The sequence below is a fragment of the Sinocyclocheilus rhinocerous genome, unplaced genomic scaffold (assembly GCF_001515625.1).
Source record: "Sinocyclocheilus rhinocerous isolate Xijiao unplaced genomic scaffold, SAMN03320098_v1.1 scaffold1570, whole genome shotgun sequence".
Lineage (NCBI taxonomy): Eukaryota > Metazoa > Chordata > Actinopteri > Cypriniformes > Cyprinidae > Sinocyclocheilus > Sinocyclocheilus rhinocerous.
This window is the reverse complement of record NW_015664984.1, coordinates 133,889-159,984: the sequence shown is the minus strand read 5'-3', so window position 1 is coordinate 159,984 and position 26,096 is coordinate 133,889. Positions and strand designations below refer to the sequence as shown.

The 26,096-nt window shown below is 37.4% G+C and overlaps 2 protein-coding genes across 4 annotated transcripts in view; one reads left to right on the top strand and one right to left on the bottom strand.

The window, feature by feature from the left end:
• The window catches only part of LOC107730508 (palmitoyltransferase ZDHHC5-like), a 32,624-nt gene extending 13,872 nt beyond the window's left edge, over positions 1–18,752 (top strand). For 2 of the 3 annotated variants that reach the window (XM_016541347.1, XM_016541348.1), the window contains exons 2-12: positions 2,785–4,483; positions 6,534–6,655; positions 7,441–7,598; positions 7,918–8,090; positions 8,242–8,344; positions 8,735–8,826; positions 8,916–9,042; positions 10,788–10,905; positions 12,912–13,024; positions 14,651–15,576; positions 18,169–18,752. In XM_016541347.1, the coding sequence (XP_016396833.1) occupies positions 4,329–4,483; positions 6,534–6,655; positions 7,441–7,598; positions 7,918–8,090; positions 8,242–8,344; positions 8,735–8,826; positions 8,916–9,042; positions 10,788–10,905; positions 12,912–13,024; positions 14,651–15,576; positions 18,169–18,382 (2,301 nt within the window). In that variant the 5' untranslated portion in view covers positions 2,785–4,328 and the 3' untranslated portion in view covers positions 18,383–18,752. Of the gene's footprint in view, positions 1–2,784; positions 4,484–6,533; positions 6,656–7,440; positions 7,599–7,917; positions 8,091–8,241; positions 8,345–8,734; positions 8,827–8,915; positions 9,043–10,787; positions 10,906–12,911; positions 13,025–14,650; positions 15,668–18,168 lie in introns of all 3 variants that reach the window. The other variant, XR_001638690.1, reaches the window with a different exon arrangement.
• A 2,225-nt stretch (positions 18,753–20,977) lies between these two features.
• Positions 20,978–26,096, bottom strand: part of tmx2b (thioredoxin-related transmembrane protein 2b) — a 6,109-nt gene continuing 990 nt past the window's right edge. Inside the window, exons 2-8 of the mRNA XM_016541350.1 lie at positions 25,870–25,930; positions 25,392–25,505; positions 24,555–24,631; positions 23,497–23,603; positions 22,577–22,642; positions 22,370–22,499; positions 20,978–22,227 (exon numbers count right to left, since the gene is read on the bottom strand). Coding sequence (XP_016396836.1) covers positions 22,045–22,227; positions 22,370–22,499; positions 22,577–22,642; positions 23,497–23,603; positions 24,555–24,631; positions 25,392–25,505; positions 25,870–25,930 — 738 coding nt within the window. The 3' untranslated portion in view covers positions 20,978–22,044. The remainder of the gene's footprint in view (positions 22,228–22,369; positions 22,500–22,576; positions 22,643–23,496; positions 23,604–24,554; positions 24,632–25,391; positions 25,506–25,869; positions 25,931–26,096) is intronic.

The following is a 26,096-nucleotide window of genomic DNA, read 5'->3' as shown; positions in this document are numbered from 1 at the left end:
AGGTTTGCATGAAGCTGGTTGACAGCATGCCCAGGAGACTATATGCTGTCATTAAGGCTAAGGGTTGCCCGACTAAGTATTGATAGTTGTGTAAATACTGTCATAGCTGTCTAATTTTTGGTTGATTGTAATCTATTACATACCTTTCTATCAAAGTTATGTGACATTATCAAGCTGAATTTGTTCTGACTCTGTTTAACTCTGAGTTCTTGTCATATTTTATTACCATTTTCTAAACTATAGCGAGTAAACTGTGATAATGTGAGAAATGTTGAAGGTGTCTGAATATATTTTGGTTTGACTGTATCTATTTGATAAATGAAGTTAACCAACTAACATTATACATACTCTTTTGGTTTCTGTACCCAATATTTAAAAAATGTACAAATGCAATAAAAATATTGGTATCGGTACTCTGTATCGGCAAGTACCAAAAATAAAAGTATCGGTATCGGGCGAGTACTGGAAAAAGTGGTATCGGTGCATCCCTAGTAAATAGGGTTGGGCCGATAGATGATGCCATCGTCTATCGCCGATGGCTGATGGATATCACGATGTTGAGCCGGCATCGTGATTCCCCCCTCCCCCCGCAATCCGTGTGTTCGGAAAGAAAATGGCGTGTACAATGGAACCCCTAAAGGGAATAAATACGAGATGGAAGGAAAATATGTGCGCTGCGCATCCATTTAGATTAACTGAAAAACAGCACAGATCGCTTAGTGGAGAGTGAAACTCTGATGCGCTCAGTCAGAGAGTGTTCGGCGAGTGAAAATATATCTGAGCTAAACTTATACTTAGCCTCCAACTCACACACTGGCGAGTAAAATCTGAGAATTTATTAGCAATTGGCTAATATTAGACATCATTTAGTCGCCAGAGTGAAGATTTAGTCGCATATGCGAGTGATTTACTCGCAATGTAGAGGGTTGCTACAGACTGTCATTAAGGCTAAGGGCTGCCCGACTAAGTATTGTTAGTTGTGTAAATACTGTCATACTAACAGCTGTAATAAATATGAGATGGGAGGAAAATATGTATTTCAATACTTTCTCTCGCAGTTTTATCATTGGGTAATTATACTGTATATAAATTGCGGGCATCAGGGATCCGCTGTTATGCCTGGCATTGAAACTGCTTTTGAATGCACGATCGCTTTTTAGTTTCATTTTTGAGATTCGCGATCGCACATACTCTGTTTATACTATGGAGCGGCAGTAATTACCACACATTTTACAAGATTAGATGTTTGTCAGTGGTGTTCAGAATCTGCAAATCATTCGCCATCGTCCTCAGTCATCTCTCCTTACTCTGTTTATGGTTTCTGTACCCAATATTTAAAAAATGTACAAATGCAATAAAAATATTGGTATCGGTACTCTGTATCGGCAAGTACCAAAAATAAAAGTATCGGTATCGGGCGAGTACTGGAAAAAGTGGTATCGGTGCATCCCTAGTAAATAGGGTTGGGCCGATAGATGATGCCATCGTCTATCGCCGATGGCTGATGGATATCACGATGTTGAGCCGGCATCGTGATTCCCCCCTCCCCCCGCAATCCGTGTGTTCGGAAAGAAAATGGCGTGTACAATGGAACCCCTAAAGGGAATAAATACGAGATGGAAGGAAAATATGTATTTCAATACTTTCTCTCGCAGTTTTATCATTGGGTAATTATACTGTATATAAATTGCGGGCATCAGGGATCCGCTGTTATGCCTGGCATTGAAACTGCTTTTGAATGCACGATCGCTTTTTAGTTTCATTTTTGAGATTCGCGATCGCACATACTCTGTTTATACTATGGAGCGGCAGTACTTACCACACATTTTACAAGATTAGATGTTTGTCAGTGGTGTTCAGAATCTGCAAATCATTCGCCATCGTCCTCAGTCATCTCTCCTTACTCTGTTTATGTGGTAAGTGAAATTTTAAGTACTGTAATGTAACAGGCAACCGTTAGCAAACGTTATTTGTTTTCCATGCCTTTCTAAATACGGATTCATGCTTCAGGCACACCCCCTCATCTATGGATCGGGGGTGCGATGAATGTGATTCATCGCAGATGAATCACATTCGATTATGAACTCGATATTGCGTAGCTTGTCAGTGATCTATGGCTCTGTGTATTAAATGCCGCTCCATCTGAAAGCATGTGCTGGAGATTTACTACTAATCACAGAACCGGCTTTACTGATGAGATGCGCATGACAATCACATGCGATTTATCGTGCAGCCCTAAATCATTCTAATATGTGAAACTCAAGAAATATTTCTTATTATCAATGTTAAAAACAGGTTTTCGCTAATATTTTTATGGAAAAATATTTTTTTTCTTCAGCAAGGAGTCATTACATTGATCAAAAGTGACAGTAAAGAAATGTAGAATGTTACAAAAGTTTTGTATTTTAAATAAATGCTGTTTTATTTGAACATTATATTAATTAAAGAATGCTAAAAAATGGATTGTGGTTTCTACAAAAATATTAAGCCTCAAAAGCTGTTCCAGTGTTTTTCCAGCATTGATAAGAGAATCATTATTTACAATTGAGCACCAGAATGAGCACCAAAATAAGCACCAAAGAAGCATAATAGAATGATTATTTGTAGTGTACATTTTCACACAACTCACAGAATACTTTATATAAACAAATGCTCACATAGTTTAAATAAATAATAGACACTTTATTTATTTGTTGTTTGTGTCAGCCCTACCATTTAAAAGTTGCTGCTCAAGCCTTTTTTGTCTCAGAATTCAATTTTTTTTTTCTCTTTTGTTCTTTTCAGGTGGAGGTTGTTTCCATTCTCTCCAGCACACCCACTGGAAGGCCCCAACATTGGCTGAGTGCGTGGATACTCTGTGTTTGAGTGTGCGTATGGTCAGCTGAAAGACGAGATAACTCTACATTGTCAGAGAAGAAAGCGCAGGCATGGCTCAAGGCACTCCCTTGAGGCCGCGTCCCCCTGAGGTCCTTATGTAATGCCTCCTCATCTGCTAATAGATGGCAGCTGGGCCTGATACACTCACACGTACACATTTAAGGAAGTCTCTGAAGTGTCCGAAAGGAGAAGTTGAACTCTTGTCCATTGTTTTCTCTTTGACCTCATCCTCCCTCAATCTTCACATTCTCACCTGTGAATCCAAGGATTCCTCTGAGCTCCAAAGTCTTCTTTTCGGAATCGCTCCACTGACCTGGATCGGTTCCCAGGTGTTTTGAGGTGTGTGCAAGCTTAGCGCTGCTCTTTCACCTGTTTTTTGTCTCTGTGCAAGCTCCATCAAGAGAGGTGTTTTAGCTGGAGCATTCCTCTCATTTCATGCACCTTGTCTCAAAAAGAGAAAATTTGATCTAATCAGCCATGCAGGTGTAAGCCTGTTTACTTGGGAAGATACTGGCCTGTCCTTCGAAACTAACCTGTGGATCAGCAATGCTTCGACTCAGGAGAGAGACACTTGAGGTTCCATTTTTTAAGGTGCAGTGTAGCGCACGTGTTGGTTGAAATGAAGGAAAGACATTTTTATATTTTCTGAGTGTGGATGGTGGGGGCAAATTGTTAACGGTTGATTCCTTCGTTGTCGTTGCTCCCTTCAAAACTGGACTACACCAAAACTGAGAAAATCCTCCTGTCCTTCTTTTTGTCTTTTGCCGTTTCATTTTTTTTTTATATCTGTTTTGGTCTTTTTCAACTCCCAGTTCACAGCAGAAAAACTCCAGGACATTAATTGACTACAGTGCTGCTTATCACAACATCAAACTCAAATATATTTTTAAAATATTAGTTATCATTCAAAAAAAGAAAAAAAGCAAATTCATACACATTGCTCTCCTCTACCTCTTATTTTATACAGTATACAGTAACCTCGTGTTTTATACAGTAACACCAAATGTTTAAAAAATATTTTTAAAGCACCACTAAAGAACTGGTTGAACCCAATTTTTTTTTCAAAGCAGTTCCCATATTCAAGTCCTTTTTTGTGGCACTTTTTAACGTTTATCCTAAGCCTTTAGAAGTCAAATATGTTTTTTTTTAAATAATTGTTTTAAATGACCCAAAAATAGATTTTGAGCAATTTTTGTTAAATTTTGTTAAATGCTTTAATAATTTACAAGCCAGAGTGTTTAAATATCAGAAACTTTTTTAATCATTTTCAATTTTGAGAATTTGTTTTTGTGTTTTTGCAACAATGCTCATCTTGTGGCCTTTTTGTATAACGCTGAAAGGGCAACGACTTCTCCCCTAGTCTTTCTTTGCATTTGTGCTGTCTTGACAACACAAACACACTCACAAACGGATCATTTTCCGGGGCACGCTGCCATCCTGCCCCCTGGGTGATGCCGAGCGGCAGCATGAGTGGGGGCGTGTCTGGACCCACTTCCTCACCCCACCCCACTGTTCCATCCAGACCTCTCCGGCCTAGTCGCTACGTGCCAGTCTCTGCGGCAACGGCCTTCTTGGTCGGATCAACCACCCTCTTCTTCTGCTTCACGTGAGTACACAAACACGTTTACTAACACTGATTGCTGCAATCATTTATGATGGATGAGTCAACATGTACTGGTAAATAACAGTGATCAAAAATGTATTGCTGCGCTGTGGAGTGAGTAATGGCAGGTTTTTGCCTAGAACTCATTCAGAAGCGCCAAATTATTCTACCTGGAATTGATTTTTGCTGGCATGGTTCATTAAGATGAAGTCTTATTCTCTACAACACAGCAGTGTGTGTTCACTTGCTCACAGTATGATGGTACACACAAGCTAGGTGAAAACTATTTTGGATAAAATGGGTGTAACATTTGAATGCTATCTTTATTGCATATGAGTGTAAACATCAGGCCGACCCTGTAGATTATACTGTTTATGTGCAAGCAGTAAACTGTTGACATAATTTTATAAATGCTTTGTATTGTGAGTTTGCACATATTGCGCATATTGTTACTGTACAAGTATATCTGTAACTTGAATTAATACTTAATGAAGTAACAATTAGTTTGAACAAAAGATGGTTCTTACTGATGTTAAGCATATTCATCATAGGGGGATGAGAGGTGACAGCATGCACTTCTCGTTCTTATTTAAACATTTAGAAAAAATGACTAAATACCATGTATGTCCTTTTTAATATCCCTTTGCTTCGTTATCATTTATCACCGCTATAACAGATTAATTTCTATAAAATCCTGTATAAAGCGATTCAAGTGCACAGGATTCCATTATTTTACTTTACAAAATAGCTTGTCTGATGATGATCATGTGGCAGCAGTTGCAAGGTAGGATAGTATGTTAACGTCATTCCAGTGCTGTCATTTTTCAGCCTTTTTATCATTAAATGAGCCACAGCTGAGATTGTTATAGTCTCTGTGTTAAAATAGCTAGAATAGTCTTTTTTTTTTTGTTGAAATTTTTGACAGCATACATCTGAGCAATACGCTTCTAATAATATCCTCAGTTCATAAGTTAATGTTCAATACAGCAGGCTGTATCTTAAATATCAGAATTTACCTTGCCTGTATTGTATTAAAAGACTTCTTTGCTTATTAATAATCTATATTAAATGTTTTGATGGATCAATATTCTATATATTTTGCTTGATTTTCAAAAGACTCACAACTTTCAACAATTCTGATCTAATGTAAATTAGTCTCTGTGTTTTACTTCATTTCTTACATGAAGTAATATAAAAGATTTTTCCAATGAGGATTTATGCATTTTGACACAGTTAGTAACGCTGATGTAAATCCAAAAAGGATTTCTGGTCTTAGGAGTCACCTTCCTGCCAATGTTACTTACAGTTAAGAGAACACCAGTCTTTGTTTTTTACAGCACCCATACCAAAGTCCCCTGCGAAGTTAATAGATTGACGTATTGACACTGAAATGGACATGATGTTGATGTTTATGTTAATGCATGTTTATCAGCATTTAAAGTGCAGTCAGCGCTGTTTTCTTTTATTGAAATTGAGAAATCACATCAGCTTCCTGTTGACTTCTTGTGCCCTGTATTCTGCAATTCGTGACCTGTAAATATAACAGGAACATGAAATAGTCATCATGCCAAAAAAAAACAAAAACGGCCCATCCAGTTTGCACACAAGAGGAAATCTGGGGGGCTTAAGTAAGATGCTGTGTCACGTCTGTTCATTCTTGTCATTTGTCCCCTCTGATCCCTCTCTTCTCACCAACCCCTCGGATTAAACACTGAAAGGCAATGAAAATAGGACCGCATCTGTCATAAAGTGCCACTTCCCTCTCTATTTTCTTCTTTAATTTCTCTCTTCTGCCTGTTTTTGTGTTCTTACACATCCTATGTTTTGTGGTACCCTCTCTTACCCAGGAGAAATTGTATGGTTATCTGTGCGTCTATATTGCTTATAGTAAGAATGTGGCTAAAACATTATTAGTCAGTGTGTTCCCTTGACAACCAGCTCTTTTCCTAAATTAGGACGGTTAAGCAGACTTGACAAAGATATATAAAATCATACATGAAGTGTGTGATTTCAGTCTCATTCTGTGTCTCATTCATGCCTCTTTTTCTCACAGGTGCCCTTGGCTTTCAGAGCAGTTTTCCGTTGCTGTGCCAATATACAATGGCATTATGTTTCTGTTTGTTCTGGCCAACTTCTGTATGGCCACCTTTATGGATCCTGGCATCTTCCCTAGAGGTAGTGAAACAATCTGCGATATGATGTGTCTGTGTGTGTGAGTATACAGCTGCAATAGAATGTGTGGCTGTCTTATTGGAAAAACAAACCACCTTATATATAAACCACTTAATATTTTTTTCACCTCTTCTTCATTTAGTCTGTACTTCAGACTGTATTTCAGTCGATGAATATAATTTTTTTTCTTCATTTAACTGACCTTGATGTACTAAACATCAGCTAAATCAACCTTAAAGCAGTGTTTTTATTGTTAACTAAAACTAACAAAAATTATTTCTAACATTTTGAATAGAAATAAAATAAAATGTATATTAAAGAACTTATATTAAATAAAAAAATGAACCTAAACAAAGATTAGAAATGTTGAATGTTAATCAGTACTACAATAGTATACACTAACATAACACTGTCTTAAAGTCAACATGAAAATGCATTCCCAGTCCATTTCACTTCCCTAATATTTCTGAGTGAAATGTAATATTCAGCAAGGGAAAAAAACTGCTGTATATTAATTGGCTATTAGTTATTTTCTTTGTGTGGCCTAGGTTGACGTCACTCGAAAAAGCTGTTTATTTTATTGCATTTTAATGAAATGTTATGAAGACAGATTTTATTCATTTGGAGTAACATGAACTAATGAATTGTGCAGAAGAAGATGTGTGTTAAAGAGCACAACGGTCATAAAGAAAACTGGGTCTGTTGACTTAAGCAGTAGTTTAATAAAATACAACTGTAATTTGATCCACTGAGGAAGGCTTGTTAAACTCTGTGTGTGTGTGTTGTAGCTGAGGAAGATGAGGATAAAGAGGATGATTTCCGAGCTCCTCTTTACAAGACTGTGGAGATTCGAGGCATTCAAGTGCGGATGAAGTGGTGCTCCACCTGCCGTTTCTACAGACCCCCGCGTTGCTCACACTGCTCCGTGTGCGACAACTGTGTAGAGGTAAACACACACACACACACTTTATTCCAGTGATTGTGTTCAGATGTGACTTCAGTATGTGCATTGACAAAACAAATAACATTACAAAACAGCAATTCCATAACATTTGCAGTTCTTGTTTCTTTTTTCTAAGGGTATATCTTTGTCATTAATCAGTCTGTCCACTCTTGCTCTGACTAATGCTTTGCAGACTAGACTGTTCGATTTGTGTTAATTAAGTAGAGAAGTGTGCTTGCTTTGGACAGCCTTAAGCTTTTCTCTCTCTCTTTCACCATTATGACTCACACACATATGCAACTTGCCTCTTTTCTCCTTGCAGGATTTTGATCATCACTGTCCATGGGTCAACAACTGTATCGGCCGGAGGAATTACCGTTACTTCTTCCTGTTCCTGCTCTCTTTGACGGCTCACATAATGGGCGTGTTTGGCTTCGGCCTGCTTTTCATTCTCTACCACACCCAGCAGCTGGACAGCGTGCATTCGGCTGTCACGTATCCTCAAACAATTGTTTCATTTTATGTGTGCTCACACCAAAACTTTTGGCCAAAAATTCAGACTGTGCAACAGTGTCTTTGAGTGAGAGCTGAACATGAGAGCTGATTTGTATGATGATTTACTGTTTCCTCCTTGACCCTTTATCAGTATGGCTGTCATGTGTGTCGCTGGGCTTTTCTTCATCCCAGTGGCAGGTCTCACTGGTTTTCATGTCGTTCTGGTGGCAAGAGGCAGGACCACCAATGAGCAGGCATGCACATGCGCAATCATAATCATAATCTGTTGTCGTGTTTGTTTTCCTGTCAATAACCATGTTGTTGGTGGTGGTGAACTGGGATTAAAATCCCTATTAAGCAGTTTTATAATCCTACAAAATATGACCTTCTCTCAGCCCTTGTTCTTCAGATTGTAATCTCATTTTAATCCTCTTCCCAAACCAGTTTCTGCCCATCTCTCCTCCTCTTTGTGTTGACCACATGTGCACACTTCTGTATCTTATTGTCATACTATTCTTCCTTGCGGCCACATTCCATCTCTTTTTTAATATTTTTAAATGTTTTATGACAAATCACTAATAAAGTAACTACTAAGTTGTTACCAATAAACAACTATTGTTTAATGGGCAACTCTGTGTTTGTAGGTAACAGGGAAGTTCAGGGGAGGTGTGAACCCCTTCACAAACGGCTGCTTGAGGAACGTGTCACATGTTCTGTGCAGCTCACAGGCACCCAGGCACGTTTTCCCCTACATTTATAACTTTGACCTATATGTTGTATTTTCTTATTGAGGTTTTAACACAGTGTTGTATTCTGATCTCTCAGGTATCTGGGTAGAAAGAGGAAGGCTCAGACAGTGTCTGTTCAGCCTCCTTTCCTCCGACCGCAGCTTACTGAGGCTCAACTGGCAGCCAAGGTGCTCGACAACGGGATCCAAGGAGACCTTCACCGGGTAAGGAAATAAAGTCTTTTTACTTATTTTCTTCAGTGCTCTTAAGGCTTCTCTCCATCCTTCTCCTTTTGGAAGAACAGTCTCTCAACTGGTATGAAATATTTGGGATTTTTTAATTAGTATTTTCCAGGCCAGAGAAATCCAAGGAAATGAAAGAAATTGTAGATATTACTCGTGTGTTTTTGTGTGCAAGTTATTCCTTAGAGTCTGTTCTTTCTAATAAATTGTTCAGTGAATCACAAATCACAAATTGTTCTTAATGAGTCATTATGAAGTCAGTCTGAATTTGAATAATTTATAAAAACCCTTATCTGGTAACTAGTTAGGCCATGGAAATTCATGACTTAAAATGTTTAAATGAGGCCATGAGCGTTACCTCTGCCACTGAGGTGCAGATGTTCCTGTTGGAGCCAAAATCCCTAGGTCAGAGAGTGCGTTAGACTATTTTGCAAGCAACTGGCTCCAATTCCCCTTTCTGGCAGACGAAGCTTAAAAAATATCTGTTTGTGCCGTTTACCATCTGATTGAGGACGGCTGACACAGACAGGCTTGCATTAATATGTCTGAAACAGACAGGCTTTTAAACTGTCAAAAATACTTTCTTATTCCATAATGAAATCTTGTGCTCTGAAATGATGTATGTTCTTTAAGAATACATGAACTTTCTATCAGTTTGGAGCACTTAATTACATGTTTTTGACATTTTTCAGCATTGCGACCTGGAGTTATGAGAAAGGTAGTCATGCTTTTTGGCAGTACATGGATTTCTGCATTAATGGTTTCTAAAGTGAAAGGCTCAGCTTGTAGCTTGTTGAGTTATAAGCACTGATAGTGAGAGGGAGGAAGGAGGTACAGTGTGGCAGAGAGAGCTGCTTGATAAATGTGCACCATTGTGCAGAAATAGAGGGAAGGAACTGATTACTGAAAATGTTAATTCACTTTTCCTCCATTATCTTCAGAAGTCCTGGTCTTATCCCTCTGATAAGGTTGCTGAATCTTTTGGCATCCTCTGCCATGATACTATTGCCCTAGTTCAAATTATAACAGAGGTGTGTCTGCTGTAACCAGTTACTCATGGAAAGTTGGCACGCCACATGGTCCAAAGCCTGAGAAAGAGCCTAAAGTGTGTTCATGTTGCCACACCCAGCAACTTGTTGGTCTGTGCCAAATAGGGTTGCATGGTATAGGGCTTCCACGATATAGGTTCATCTGATAATCCTAATTACTTTGCTCAAATCATAGTCATGATTATTAATTAAGGTTAATAAAGAATTCATCACAAATCACCAATCAAGAGAATGTCAACTTGCATGGTTTATTTGATCTAGTTTCCTGATGTATTATCATATAAATAAAAACACTCTTTATGTGAAAACTGGTACAAGAAGCTTCTCTCAAAAGCTAAAACCGGAATCCTGATTAAAATGATTTATCACACAACCCTAGCATGGTAAACCAAAGCTAAACAAGTACTAAAAATGTAGAAAAATATATATATATTTCAGTACCTGACCAGGATAACAATGTGCAGCTCTTAAGCACAGTTTGCCGGTTCAGGCAATGTAACATCAACAGTGTAACTATTTTTTTCTGTGACTTTGGCATTGAGGAGGAAGGAGTCGTGATTTGATTGTTTTTCCTGTCGGACATTGTATATGAGTCAGAAAATACTTTGTCAGCTGTTTTGTCTGTTTCTTTATTTAATTAACCACTTGTGTTTCATCCTCTCTTTTGCAATCTTTCAGTCTAAGAGCAGTTTGATGGAGAGTCAGTCTGCTGACGCCGAGCCTCCACCTCCACCTCCACCTAAACCAGAGCTCAGATACCCTGGGCTGTCACGAGGACCTGCCGGACACTCTGAGGGTTAGAGCGAACTACAGTAGCATTCTGATTCTCTCAAACATACATAGATAATTTTTGCCTTATTTGAGCATTTTTTTAGTTACTGATTACACTTCAAAAATTAAACAAATTTTATTTTTGAAAAATAAAGGGGATTTTATATTACAATTAAAACATTGAAGAAATATTGTATGATTATTCCTTAAAAATAAGATTTTAATAATTTTAGTAGTAGTAGTAGCCTATTACGTACATTCTACTGAAAAATAGTAATATATTTCTGCCGCAATGCCTTCAAGTTAAATCGAACTTTTATTTTGATGGGTTGCTGTGAATACCTTTACGTTCCTGTGTTTATATGATATGAGGATAGTTTTACTCAAATGAAACGGTCAAATGCTCATGAAGTGACTCTCAGAGCAGTTCTGGAGATGTTGTTCATGTATTTATGTCCTCATTAGTGAGACGGCAGACGTTAATATCAACAGAAGAGTCTCGCGCACTTCAGTACAAGTAGTAAACAAAACCGTGCGTCTCACACACACAGAGCGGACAGCATTCAAGCTGCGTGTCGCGTTCGGTTACGACAGTCAGGACGATGACACTCTCCGAGAGCGCACAGTAAATGAACTTTACAACTGTTAAAAGAAAAGGCTCAATAAACTACAGAACATATTTAATACACTACGCATCAATATATCTTCTCTTTCTGCTTTAAACTTTTCTATGTGGAGCGCTGCGTGCTGTGACTCCGTGTTGCTTCAAGCGCATCATTCTGCGCACGGGCTGCGCATAAGCGCTTTGTGCCGCTCTGGATTGAGTCTTTCATACTGTATTATAATACTTTTGCGCATGATAGGACAGAACAAGAAAGGCTATTAATAATTTAATGTATAGCACAGTAATGGAGGCAGCAACATATGATAGATAGGACTCCTATCTATCATATGTTGCCGTCTCATTAATGCTGTGCTGTGCATTTAAAAGAAATGTATTTTAAGTTTATAGTATTTATATATAAATATATTTACTTGTTTTTCATGAATGTATTTTACTACAATACAAAGAGCAATGTATAACATTTTACCAGATTTAGTCCTACACTTATTCACTTTTATTTGTTCCCCAATAATGTTATTTCACTAAATGTTTACATTTTATAAAATTATTGTGCACTCATGATTCTTCTAGAATAACCTAACCTAGTTTATAATAGTATTATTTTCATAGATTATGATTATATATTTTATTATTTGTTATTTTTCATTAAAATGAAGTTGTCTGTATTTGGTAGATTGTGTTTAACACAAGAAGTGACGATCAGGTCAACACACAAAAGTACATTAATTCTACATTGATTTTAAAAAATGTGCTGGTATCGGATCGGTATCTGTTGACCGATACTCAGAATTTTCAGTATCGGATTGGATTGGTTCTAAAAAAAAAAATAGTATTGTTGCATCCCTAATTTATTATTTTTATTTACTTAGGATATATTTTTTTCACATCCGTGCATTAAAATCTAAAATCTAGTGAATTTTGATTGACTCAATTTTTTTCAAATTGTAATGTTTTAAAGGGGTCATATGATGTTGCTAAAAAGAACATTATTTTGTGTGTTTGGTGTAATGAAATGTTTATGCGGTTTAAGGTTAAAAAAAAAACATTATTTTCCACATACTGTACATTATTGTTTCTCCTCTATGCCCTATTTTCAGAATTCTTCTCTATGCACCAAGAGCTTGAACACTCCAAAGAGAAAGGAAAAATTGAAATCGCATCATATGACCCCTTTAAATGATATCATACCTTTGTGTCATTATCGTTATAGTTGTGGTGTGAATTTTTGTTTTCATAGATTTAGAACGATTATTAAAACTTTATAGTTGTCGTTTTCATCTTTGGTGTGAACAGGCCTTAAGATTGCGATTACCTGTTGCAGTGCTGTTGTGTCAGTTTAATTCACTTTTACATTCCTCAAATGTGTTTACAACTCTAAATCTGATCTTTCTGTTCTTTGTTTGCAGAGAGTAGTCTGTTGAATAAAGCCCCGCCCACCCCCACCATGTTCAAGTACAGGCCCACATACAGCAGCCCGGGCAAGAACCACACTGCCCTCACACATGCCTATGCCAACCAGGTAACTTTTCTCTGTCGATTTACATGTTGTTTATCCAAAGTAAAGAGGTCTATGTGTTCATTCACAATCTATGTGGGTGATTCACGACATTTAATTTGACATCATTTACATTCTTTTGCATGACTGTAATTATTATTTCCTTTACTCCACATACTTTTAAGTCTTTTTTTCTCTAACGTTTTGTTCAATCCATTAAATTGTTTTCCCCCCTCCAATTTGGTTGACTCAGTGGCTTTCAGTTGAACAGTATCAGTAAGTTTACACTGTAATACTTTTTCTGTGTGTCTGTGTGTGTTATTGTTTTATTATGTGCCAATGATCATCTCCTTTCTCTAGTATCTGTCTTTTTCAGTGTCCATATGCATTAATTTTTAAATGCAGCTTGTTGCAGCTGAGTTTCTATTTATTTATCATTGTTTTATGAATCTCCCACTATTTAGTTTATCACCATAGTAGTTACTTCATTTCTATAACTTGAAAAATTAAGGGTTATATTATATAAATATTATTGCTTTCTCAAAAGGCCACAGCTTATAAGAAAGAAAAACAAAAGAATAAATATAATGTTCCATTTAATTATACTCTAGTAGTGTTAATAAAGCCTACAGTGCATCAACACAAACAACCAATCTCTCCTTACAGAGTGGCTGTGCAAGTCAATTTGCTGGTTGTAGCTGTGGGGGTGTGCTGGTTTTGGCTCTATGATGCTGGATTAGGATATATTAGATGAGAAATACACCATGTCATGTGATTTTGATTGATTCTGAAAGACCTGAGGCCTCATGTATAAAAGTTTAACGAGTTTCCATTATGGAAGTGTGTACACAAGGTTTAGATTTAAATAGTATTAACAACTGTAGGTCAGGGTTGGGTTTAAGTCTTAATTGAACAATTGTCTTCCTTTTAATAGCAATACACCAGTACACCGGTAACTGTGATATGTAAAAAATGAAATATTAATATTGTGTCAATACTACACATACAATAATGTCGCAGGCACAGGACTTTTATCAGTCTGGTAGGATGTAAAATCACATATACATTGATCAGTTTTGGTTAAATCATTTAGTAGCAAAACAAACTAGGTATTCATGAGGAGAGCTATAATTTTGTTCTGTGAATTAAAAAAGTACCTGCAAGTTTAATGGCTGAATTATGCAGTCACTCTACAATCAAATCTACAATTTTAGGCTAAGAAGCCAAACAGGGTAAATGCCATGCTTGCTTGTAGCTTACTTTTTGTACATGAGGCCCCAAGGCTTTTTATCCCCTGACAAAAAAGACCACAAGGCAAGAAAAGATAGATGTTGTGGTCTTTAGATTTTTAACGTTGCTCATGTGATGTGGTGTGCTATACTGAAACAAATGCAAAAATTACACTGCCTTTAGTGTGTCTAAGTTTGTTCCCTGCCTTTCCAAGCTTAGCCTCTCTGTCCGTCTCAACGCTGGCTCTTTATTATAGCTATAGAAAGCACTTTCCTAACTCATCTGTCCCCAGTGGCCCACAAGATCCTTACCCCAAGGGTTTTGTCCTTGACAGCATCCCTTTGAATTTAGCTTTCAGATTATCTTTGAAACTTAATAAACACTCTTCTGCCTGCTGTCTCTCTCTCGCTCTCTCTGTAGATGAGTCGCGGGGACAGTCTTAAAGAGTCCTCTTCCTTTCTCCTCCAGTCCAGTCAGCAGCCAGGCTATCGCTCTGAGCCCAGTCTGGATGGGCGCGAGGGGGGTGGAGGAGCGGAGCGAAGCGGGCCAGAGCGAACAGCTGGGGGTCCTGGAGGACCTCCAGGCTCAGGGATCACAGGATACTCCCTAGGAGGGCGTTCATATCCCTCCTTCTCTGATCCCACAGTTCTCGCCGGAGGGGCCTCGCGGTCCTCCAGTGTTCGCTCTTCCCACAATGCCCCGCCATCCGAAGCCACCACCTCCACCAGCTACAAGAGCTTAGCCAATCAGACGCCACCGCCGGCTCCTCGGAACGGCAGTCTATCGTACAATAGTCTGCTCACGCCGTCCGAAAGCCCAGATTTTGAGTCGGCAGTGCCTGAGATGTCAGCAGGCCCACCGCGCATGCCTGTAGTGGGATACAGTTCGCCTTTCCTGTCGGCACAGATCGCCCAGCAGCGGGAGGCAGAGCTCCACCAGCCGTCTGCCTCCAGCGCCGCCCTCCTCGCCTCCCCGCAGCACGCCGGCTATCTACGTGGCTCCACCTCCTCTCCGCCCGCTCCACCTGAACGTGAGCGGGAACGCCTGCTCCACGACTCTCAGCATCACCACCACCACCACCATCATCACCACCATCACCATCGGCCTCCCCGCTTCTCTCGACCCCCCCTGCTCTCTGACTCGGGCCCGCCTCAGCCCTCATATCCGTACCGCACGCGCTCCACTGACACGCCCCTGCCGCCCACCACTCACCCTCCACGCTCGCCACACCCCCCGCCGCTGGGGAAGTCTCTGTCGTACTCTAGCGCTGCCGCTGCTGAGATGCAGTACCGCCTGGTCCGCAAAGCCTCGGCCTCGGTCGGGGGAGGGGGCATACAGGCGCCAAAGTGAGTACCTCCCCCTCAACCTTACGACGCTCTGCGCAGCCTGCTGCCTCCTTCCTCCTACTCTTCCTCCTCCTCCTGCTCCCAGACTCCTGTGAGTGTATTTCTTTCACTTCTTTCTTCCTTCTGCTTTTTCCCCATCAGTCTAAACTCATTCTATCGAGACGACTCGCCAGTAATTTTATGCTTTCAACGGTGATCATCTGTTGAACGTTTGAGAATCATAATTGTCAAAGTATTAAAACAGAATAAAAATCAATTATCTTTAATAAATTGTTAAATAGTTAAGGGACTTAAATAGTGAAATTGTTAAATAGTTGTTTTTGTTAAAGATTTTATTTATTTTATAATAAAAAAATACAATAAATATTATTGCATTTTATACATGAATTATTCTGAATAATCAGGTCAGATTTCAGGTAGTTTTTCTTGTAATTGAGGACAGGGTCAGACTTCTGCATGAATGCATAAAATTTAGTAATGCCTGTTGTAGCAAATTTAGTAATGTTCCTTAGTTGTGTCAGTGCCATATCATGATGTCACAGTAAACATGAAAAGAATCAAATAAAGCACTTGTCTGTGGAAAACTATATTTTTAAAGTCTCCTGACATCATGCTGCTGATTAAGTTGTTACCATGGCGACCTAGGTAGATAAACTGGATATTGTTTACTCTAGAATAAACAAGACAGATCCATTTTAATCACTGGCAAAATGACTAAATGGATAGATCTGAGACAGAGAAAACTTCATCACTGCTCATTTAGGGGTCTGGAAAGCCTGCTTTGCTTTGAGTTATTAGTCAGCTTTTTAAAAGCAACAAAATCAACCTGGCCTTCACTAAGCAGCAGAGAATAAATCTTCTTTACAGGAAACATTGTTGCTTAGAATGAGGGAGAGAACAAAATGAACCATATTCTGTCATAAGAGTTTTGTATTTTAAGTTGGAGAGAAAAAGGGGGCGGGATCGGGAAAGGTCCTCGAGTTGGGATTCGAACTCGGAACGCCTGTTAAATTAAATTTAAATTCATTATTTTTTTTATGTAAATAATATTACTAATGAAATTTAATTGAACACATCCACAACCATTTCATTTAAAATGTCCAGTCTTTATTTATATTTTAAATTTCATTATTAATATTGTTATTATTATAATTCAGTAAACATGAAAAGAATCAAATAAAGCACTTGTCTGTGGAAAACTATATTTTTAAAGTCTCCTGACATCATGCTGCTGATTAAGTTGTTACCATGGCGACCTAGGTAGATAAACTGGATATTGTTTACTCTAGAATAAACAAGACAGATCCATTTTAATCACTGGCAAAATGACTAAATGGATAGATCTGAGACAGAGAAAACTTCATCACTGCTCATTTAGGGGTCTGGAAAGCCTGCTTTGCTTTGAGTTATTAGTCAGCTTTTTAAAAGCAACAAAATCAACCTGGCCTTCACTAAGCAGCAGAGAATAAATCTTCTTTACAGGAAACATTGTTGCTTAGAATGAGGGAGAGAAAAAATGAAACCCATTCTGTCATAAGAGCTTTATATTTTAAGTTGACATGTATGCATTGTTATTTGGAAACAAACCAAGGGCCAAGCAATGATCCCTCATCATTAACGGTCGTTTGAGTGGCATGCTGACAGCAGAGCTGATGGTTAGAATAAACTTGCAATACTTCAGTGCTTAAGAGAATGTTTCCTTTCCAAATAGTGTGGCAGAGAAATTGAAATTTACTGGCAGGCAAGGCTGAATTTGCCTTTCTGGCTAAACTTCCTTCATTGCCTTTTTGCACTTTGTTTTCTGAACTGATGTCTGCTCTGGGAGGCTTTTTAACTGACATCTGTAATATCATATCACAGGAAGTGAATTTGACATAATTTATATATTTTGTGATTTATATATTATCATCAGTTATCATACTGTGATTCTTTCTTGTGTGTTGTGACTTATTTTTTGGTTACATTATGATGCTTTATTTATTTATTTAACTGTGGGAGTGAAGCATTCATGACTAAGCAAAATTGCACATTTCACACCACTTTAATATTGACCCTATTAATTTTTCATGATACAGGCTTGTGTTTGGTTTGAATGCATGCTACAGAATCATAATACTTTTACTCTAAAATACACTACTACAGCTCAGTTTTTTTTTTTATGTCTCTCATGCTCAACAAGTTTATTTACTTACTCAAAAACGCAGTAATATTATGAAATATTATTAGAACTGTTTTCTATTTTAATGTTTTAAAATGTAATTTACTCTTGTCATGCAAAGCTGAATTTTCAGCTGTCTTCAGTGCCATGTGACCCTTCAGAAATCATTCTAATATGCTCATTTGCTGCTCAAACATTTCTTATTATCAATGTTGAAAACATTGTGGAAACCATGATATGTATATATATATATGTTTTCAGAGCTTTTATTTAAAATATAAATCGTTATAACTTAAAATATAATCATTATGAATGTATTTGATTGCCACTTCCATCAATTTAATGACAAAACAAACTTTTGAACAGTATTGTAAGTACTAAAAACTGCATTCTAATCTAGATCTTTCTCTAACATCTCGGTTTCTCTGGTTTAGGGACGAGATTCAGATGAAGTCGTATAATCAGACAAACGGGCAGCCCAAACCATCTTCCACCCCCTCGTCCCCCTCTCATCCTGTCAGCGTATCCACTCGCCCAGGTCAGGCATATTCCAGTGCTGGCTCTTCTCAGAGCCCCGCCCACAAGCCTGGAGGCGGGGTGAAGAAGGTGACGGGCGTCGGAGGGACCACTTACGAGATATCAGTGTGAGAGACACGCTGGTTTGACCCGTGTTGTCAAGAATTGAGCCATGGACTCATTTTCCTCACCGACACAGCAGAGAAAATCCTGTTTTGCGGACATTTATTGGTGCCTACAGGAAAGATCTGAAAACTTCTGACCTCTGCTGTTATTTTTTGAAAAGGAAATCATGCTGACCAGCAGGTTTTGGTTAGATATGACATAAAGGAGGAGGAGGAGCAGGGGGTCATTCGAGTCGTGACATAGTGGGACTTCAGGACTCCTCACCAGTAAGGAGCTGGAGCGCATAATCAGTGTGACGGCAAAGGACCGGATTGCCTTGAAAACATTTCAGTACATAACAACAAAAAAAGATTTTTATCCAACATAAATGTGTAAATTGTTCAGTATAGAGAAAAAAAGATCAGTTTGTTTTTTGTTGTTTTTTTAATCACCGAATGGAAGTAGATTTTTACAAAAGGGGACCTGTGGCATTCAGCAGCCATTTCAGACCACTGTGTTTGGCATGCGACAATGTATCTGTATCCAATCAGCACCAGGGAAGCAAAACAGTAGAAAAGATAAGGACATGGACTAATGCGTTATTTAAATGACAGCAGCCTTTTCAAGTGCAAGTAGTGTTTTCTGAGCAATGGCCTTGGAAATTCAAGGAAGTTTTTATTTAATTTATAAAGTGTTATTTTATATGACTTTATAAATGGCTATTGATAAGATCAAAACGTTTTTTTTTTTTTTTTTCTACAAAGGCTGATATTTGTTCTCTATGGATTTTATCTAATCAAATAGAGGGATAAAGAGCTGATGGCCGCTCTAGCTGGAAAGAGATCAGCTGGTAATCAGAGGGTTAATCGTAGCATAAAAATGCATTTGATATGGTGGAGCCCAATCTGTGGGGCATATTTCAAATTTTATCCTGTAAACATTGATTGGCTGCCTCTTAGATCTGATTTATTTTTTCATTTCGTTTTTTTTATATTAATATGTGAAAGCCAAATCTCATCGGTGGCCTTGACTAGCCAGCCTTGTAGGATTTAAAGGAGTCATATGATGCGATTTCAATTTTTCCTTTCTCTTTGGAGTGTTACAAGCTCTTGGTGCATAAAGAAGATCTGTAAAGTTGCAAAGACTAAAGTCTCAAATCCAAAGAGATATTCTTTATAAAAGTTAAGAGTCAACCACATCTACCTAAAACGGCTCGTTCTAACACGCACCCACGCACTGGATAGCTGGCCAATCATAGCACACCTCGCTTTTCAGACCGATTAGCTTTGTAAAAATCGACGCGTTTCAGAAAGGCGGGGCATAGAGGAGAAACAATAATGTACAGTATGTGGAAAATAATGTGTTTTTTTAACCTTAAACCGCATAAACATTTCATTACACCAAATACACAAAATAATGTTCTTTTTAGCAACATCATATGACCCCTTTAAAGCTTCCTGCTCACGATGCCACAGAACAGGTGGGGAACCATATCAGTGCCCTCTGATTGGACAGCAGTTGAACCAATCAGGGGAAGTTAGCTGTCGTTATGAATCAGTGAAAGCCTTTTATTTTTAGTTATTTAATTCTTACCTATTGCATTTGAGAAGATTGTGACATTGTGCAGGACTCATTTCAGTCATCGTCTGTCTTGTCAAGGATGTTGATCAACATTTAGATCAGAGCTGGCCAATCGGGACAGAATGTGTTTGCTGACTTGTACAAAGCCAATAAATACACTTACAGGAATATTTTGGATCAAAAGATGGATTGAGGGGAGGGAGGGAAAGAAAAAATAACGTGTACTGTATAGTTCAGTGTGAGTGAACATGGTTGTGAATGTGTATGCGTGTGTGTTTGAGCATTGGTAATAAACTCTTTATAAATCAGTTATGATTTTGACTTTAATGTCCCCTTTATGCATTGCTCCTGTTTTAATAGATAAAAATCTTTAGAAAACTATACAACAAAACTATTTTTTTTCTGTCCATCCACAAATATGTGAAAGCCCGTTTGTGAATGTAGACATCAGAAAAATAGTATAAACATATTTTGGCACCTCGTTACCTTGTTGCTGCATTGGAAAATAACTGGGTGTACCTAAAAATACTGAAAATGTTAGTAGATGTGCTCCTTGAGATATACAACCTTATATTGATTTGATCTTAATGTTCAAGTAATTTTATGTTTTTGTCATCTTTTTAGTTTTTTTGTATGTCTAAAGTTTAAACTTTTCATTTTAGTTTTCGGTAAGTTTAACAGGTTTTTAGCTAATATAAAAAAGTTTTTTATATATATATATATTTTATTGAATTAATGAATTTGGTATTTAGTGATCATTTTGAAACAACCTGTTGTGATGAACCTGTGGTTACTCTGGAATTAGTGAAGTTAGTTCTGAAAGGTCTACGAGGAACTGTAACTTTTATGTATATTTTTGGTAGCCAATACACATGGTTTGTGTCATCGAGAATGCTTTGACTGTTTGAACGCAAATCTCAAATGCTAATTGAGCACTTTAATGAGTCATTTATATATGCACGTTTCAGCTTCTGACTCCAAGCAACATCTGCTTGGTTATTCTAAGTCTAAATTTGGAGCAAATTTTTAAAACGCACAAGCTGAACAAAACCAGGATGTGAAGAACAAAGTGTTTTATTGGAATGGAAAAAAAAAACCTTCCATTCACAACCACTCAAAGCACTTAGTCATCTTTCAGACATCAATTCATTAAATATTAGTGAAAAATCAAGACTGGTTTACTCGATAGGGAACAAACAATATTGCTTTTTTTGTGGAGAAATTGACGACAAGATTCCACAAAACCAAACTGACAATAAAAGCTTCCAACAGTGAAAGTAATGACTGGAAAAGGTCAAAACGTGAAGACTGCCTGCAGCTTTCTTCTGTGCCTGTCAGTTTAAAATAAAAATGTTAAACACTAATCATTCAGCACAAATAAAATTAAAATAATAAGCTCAATATACAAAACATTTAAGACTTTTACAGCAGTATATTTTCTGTGAAATGAAATGTGTAACTGCGTAACAACTGAATTTTACAGAATATTATCTTGAGATCTTGCTCTTACAGATTTAGTAAATGTTCAAAATATGAACTGTTGGCATAAAAGACCCTCTCTTTTTGGACCACTGAATTCAGTCTAGTAGTCTGTACCATCACACAACCAAGCTGCATCTCAGAAAAGTAGTAAAAAAACTCTAGAAAATAAAATATTAGGAGTGACAATAGAATGGGAGGATTAACAATACAATAGAAAAACAACTGATATAAAGTTTGTTCCCCAATGTGATGCATATGCAAAAAAATAACCCCCTACTAATGATCACTTCACAATTATCACCCATATTAGAGGTAGATGTCCAATGTTTAACTTGATTAAATTAAAACAGCTGACAGAAATTGAATATGACAATGTCCCAAATAACAGTTGTTTGGATGTCTGTGTCCAGTATATCGATGATTATGACATTTAAATACATATTAATAAGGATTTACTACATTATTCGACTGATTTTGCACTTAATTAATACGTTATACAAAAAAGAAACGACACAATCATTCCGTTTATAACTTCATACAAACTCTTTCTCTCTGCATACTGAACATTAGCACATTCTGCTCCAGTCCCATAGTGATTCACAGTGCTCTTCAGCAGCATGCACTTTCTATTTGTCCTTCTTGCTCTCTGTGTCCATCGCGGTGATGGTCTCGGCCTCCGGCTCTTCCTCTTCAGGCACAGGGGCAAACACAGATTCGCTGGGCCTCTCGAACTTCTCTCCTTTGGTCTTACCAAGCTTCTTTGACTTCTGATACAGCTCGTTGAGGTTAAACTCTCGGATGATGTTTTCCTGGAAACAATGGAAAAACACTAGTCACAACACATTTATCTGTATAGTACAGAAACATACACAGAGAATAAAGCAGGATGTTTCTGACAAAGTTTTTCCACTCCTGAAGCTCTTTTTTTTGTTGTTGAAGATTAAGCCTCACCTCTGTGAAGGTCCAAGATACTGCCCGTCCCTTTTTGTCCACCTGAGGGCGCCTCATAATTTCCTTTCCTCCCTGGAAGAGCACTAGAGAGGGCAGCTGCTTTGAGAGAGGAGAGGTGCTGACCCTGTATCTGAGGGGAAAAAAGCAAACATTGCACATTGTCAAAATTTGTTACAATTAGCTCAGAGACACAGCAGAGCTGCTTACTTTTTGGCTACTTCACTGTAACGACCAATGTCCACTTTGCCAAACTTCAGCCCAGCACAGTTGTACCTGAGTAAGAGAGAAGTTAATAGTTTCTATTCAGAATATTTAAATTCACAGAAACTGATGCTAGATGTACAGTACAAGTCAAAAGATTGAGGTCGGTAAGATTTAAAAAAAACAAAATTTTTTAAATACAGTAATATTATGAAATATTAATACAATTTAAAAGAACTGTTTTCTATTTAAATACAATTTAAAATGTTATTTAATGTCTGTGATGGCAAAGCTGAATTTTCAGCAGCCATTAGTCTAATTTGTTTTTAATTAGTAAAATTATTTAGGATTTATTTCATATAGCTTATTTTCGTGACATTCATTCCATTCACAGTGCACTGGGTCAGCTGGCCAATCAGAGCAGACTGCGCTTGTCAAAGGAGGGGGCTTTGTAGAAAACGAAGCGTTTGAGAGAGGCGGGGCATAGAGGACCTACAATAATGTACAGTATTTGAAAAATAACGTGTTTTTTGAACATTAAAGCATGTCAACATATTCTGTTACACCAAATACACAAAATAATGATCTTTAAAAAAGCATCATATGACCCCTTTAATATAAGAGTTTATCACAGGTTTGACACTCTGAAATATTCAGGTTGAGTGCTTCTTGTTGATCAAAAAATAATTTGTATTAATATCAATTTTGAAAACAGTTGTGCTGCTTAATGATTTTTTATTAATAGCTGAAAAATATTACATTAATGTGTTTTTTTTTTTTAGGATTCTTTGAGGAATAGAAAAAAATATTCTGTCAAATTATCAATGTTTTACTGTCTATTCTGATCAGTTGAATGTCTTTTATGCATAAAAGTATAATTGTTTTCCAAAAAACATTTAAGCCATAATGAAGAGCGACGTTCTTACTTCAAGGACAGATCAGCATAGACAGAGGCGAAAGACTGACACTCTGGTGACCAGTTAGCAAAAAACTCCACGATCCAGGTCACTCTGTTATCCTTCTCCAACTCATCCTAAAAATAAAAGAAAAGTGAGCATCTATACACACTAGCATAAACTGAACAGTTTCAAGCATATATTTGAACTCAACATTCCCCTCAGGCTGCTGAAGTTAAAGTTCAGCTATGTGGCTGAAATTTGAAAATGGCTTATTTGCAAAGAATACCGGGCTGCAATGGTAATAAGCATTTATGGCCTCTGAATTCCTGTTACTAATAAACCAAGCACACTCAAGCTTTGATGTTTTAAGTCAGTGGTTAGTATGCAATGAGATGCCCCAGAATAAAGCGTGCCCATCACTGACGCTCTTCTAGTATACATCTCCCCAATCATTCTCATTCATATTGTTCAGATCTTTTCCCATTCTGTGCAAATGTGTTTTGAAAACCAGCAGCTCATGAGCCATGACTAAAGTACTTGTGTCTAAAGGAAACTGGCTAATATGAACCAAGCGGCAACCTTCCGCTCTCTCTCTTGTGAAACCAACACAGAAGTGACTAAAACTGCAATTCATCGACTGGCTTCAAAAGGGAGTCAGTCCCATAGACTCCCCATGTTAAAATGCCCAACTTTATAGCAGAAAAAAATGTTTACAGCTTGGTACAAAAAGTGGTTTTGGTCTATATAGCTAATTTTGCCCTTCATGACAGCTGTGAGGGGGGTGAATTTTTTTATAACTCATCCGTTTAAATTATATTAAGCCTTAACGTTCTGCATAATTAAGGGCGTGGCCACTTGAGTGACAGGTGGATTGCTGCTGCTGTCACCACCGTCGAGCTAGGTGGGCGTGGTTTCAGCAACCAGCTGAATTTTTTTCGATTATCCGTGAGTGACGTGCTGCCAAGATGGCGACGGCCAGCTCCGCCCACTTTAGGCTTCAAAAACCCTCTTCAGAAACCTACGGGTGACGTCACGGATACTACGTCCATGTTTTTATACAGTCTATGATATGAACACATACTCACATCAATGGTTTTATCACTGAAGTACTTGATGTATTCAGGGCCCATGTAGATCGGAGGTTTGCAGGTCATCAGGGAAACTGCATCAATCATTAGAGAATATTAACAGCCATCATAATACAATCACTACCACTATAATCAGTGGGATTTTAGTATCAATGATATACTATTTTAATTTTTGTTCATATTTTAATTAGATTTTATTTATATATTTTCTGTTTTCATTACAATTTTAGTTCAAGTTTTAATTTTTCAGTTTTTTTTTTAAAGATTTAGTAAACAATAATAAACCTGTATTACATTTGTCTAATTTAAATACCTTATAAATTATACTAAATTATATAGTACAGTTTTAATATGCTTTCACTTTTATTGTTTCAAAATCCTACAAATTTCTGTGAATTTAACAGTGCCCAGATTTACCCACTTTTGCTGTATTGTTCAGGGTTTTGGAACCCACTGTGTGCCATATTTTTATCATAAATAAATATAAAGACACAACAGTGAATGATACAGATGCACCACACGTGGGACACGTTGCCCATTTACTTATTTCCACATGCATTATTTTTATGTATGGTATTCCGAACTTTTTTACCGTGATTAGTATCAATGATATACTATTTTAATTTTTGTTCATATTTTAATTAGATTTTATTTATATATTTTCTGTTTTCATTACAATTTTAGTTCAAGTTTTAATTTTTCAGTTTTTTTTTTAAAGATTTAGTAAACAATAATAAACCTGTATTACATTTGTCAAAATTTTTTTTTTTAAGTCTACAGTTCTTTCCAATTGAGTGACTGTTTGCAATCTTGTGAAAGATAAAAAATACTGACCAATACACAATGTCAAGTAGAGAAGCCCCAAACGTATGTCCAGTCTGAAGAACAGAATCACATTGGCCACTTTACAAAAGAGGATGATGTTGCCCAAGTGCTGCTCGATAGTAACTGGGGAGGAAAGATATGAACATTTTCATATCGAACTGCTTTGTGATACGAAAATGCATACTCAAAGGGGTCGAGTTGAACAGCAGAGCTGGAGGAGGGGGAAAGAGTGTAACAGAAACACTGAATGACAAAGAAAACTGATTTAACAACAAACACAAAGACAACCGTCACTGAGAGCACAAAGACTCACAGGTGCCCAAATGTTTAGTGTATAAACAAAACCTTCACATTCAACCTCAGCATCAAGACGATGATGATGGTTAAGAGATTATTTGCTGACATTTGAATGCCAATAAAGAATGCTATAGAGAAAATGAACTGCACAAAGATGGAAAAAAGTGTTTTAAGAGGGAGAAACTCTTACTTGCTCTTCTGTTCTTCATCATGACTATAGCACTTAAAAACATCAGTATCTCCACCTCTCTCTGAAAAAAAAATTTATAAACAAAGGCTGACATTAATTTAAATGTTGCATAGTAAAGACGCTTAATAATATAAAACTAAAATAATATAAAGTGATATAAATGTTTATATATAATATTGTATATATATATATATATATATACACACACACACACACACACATTTTAA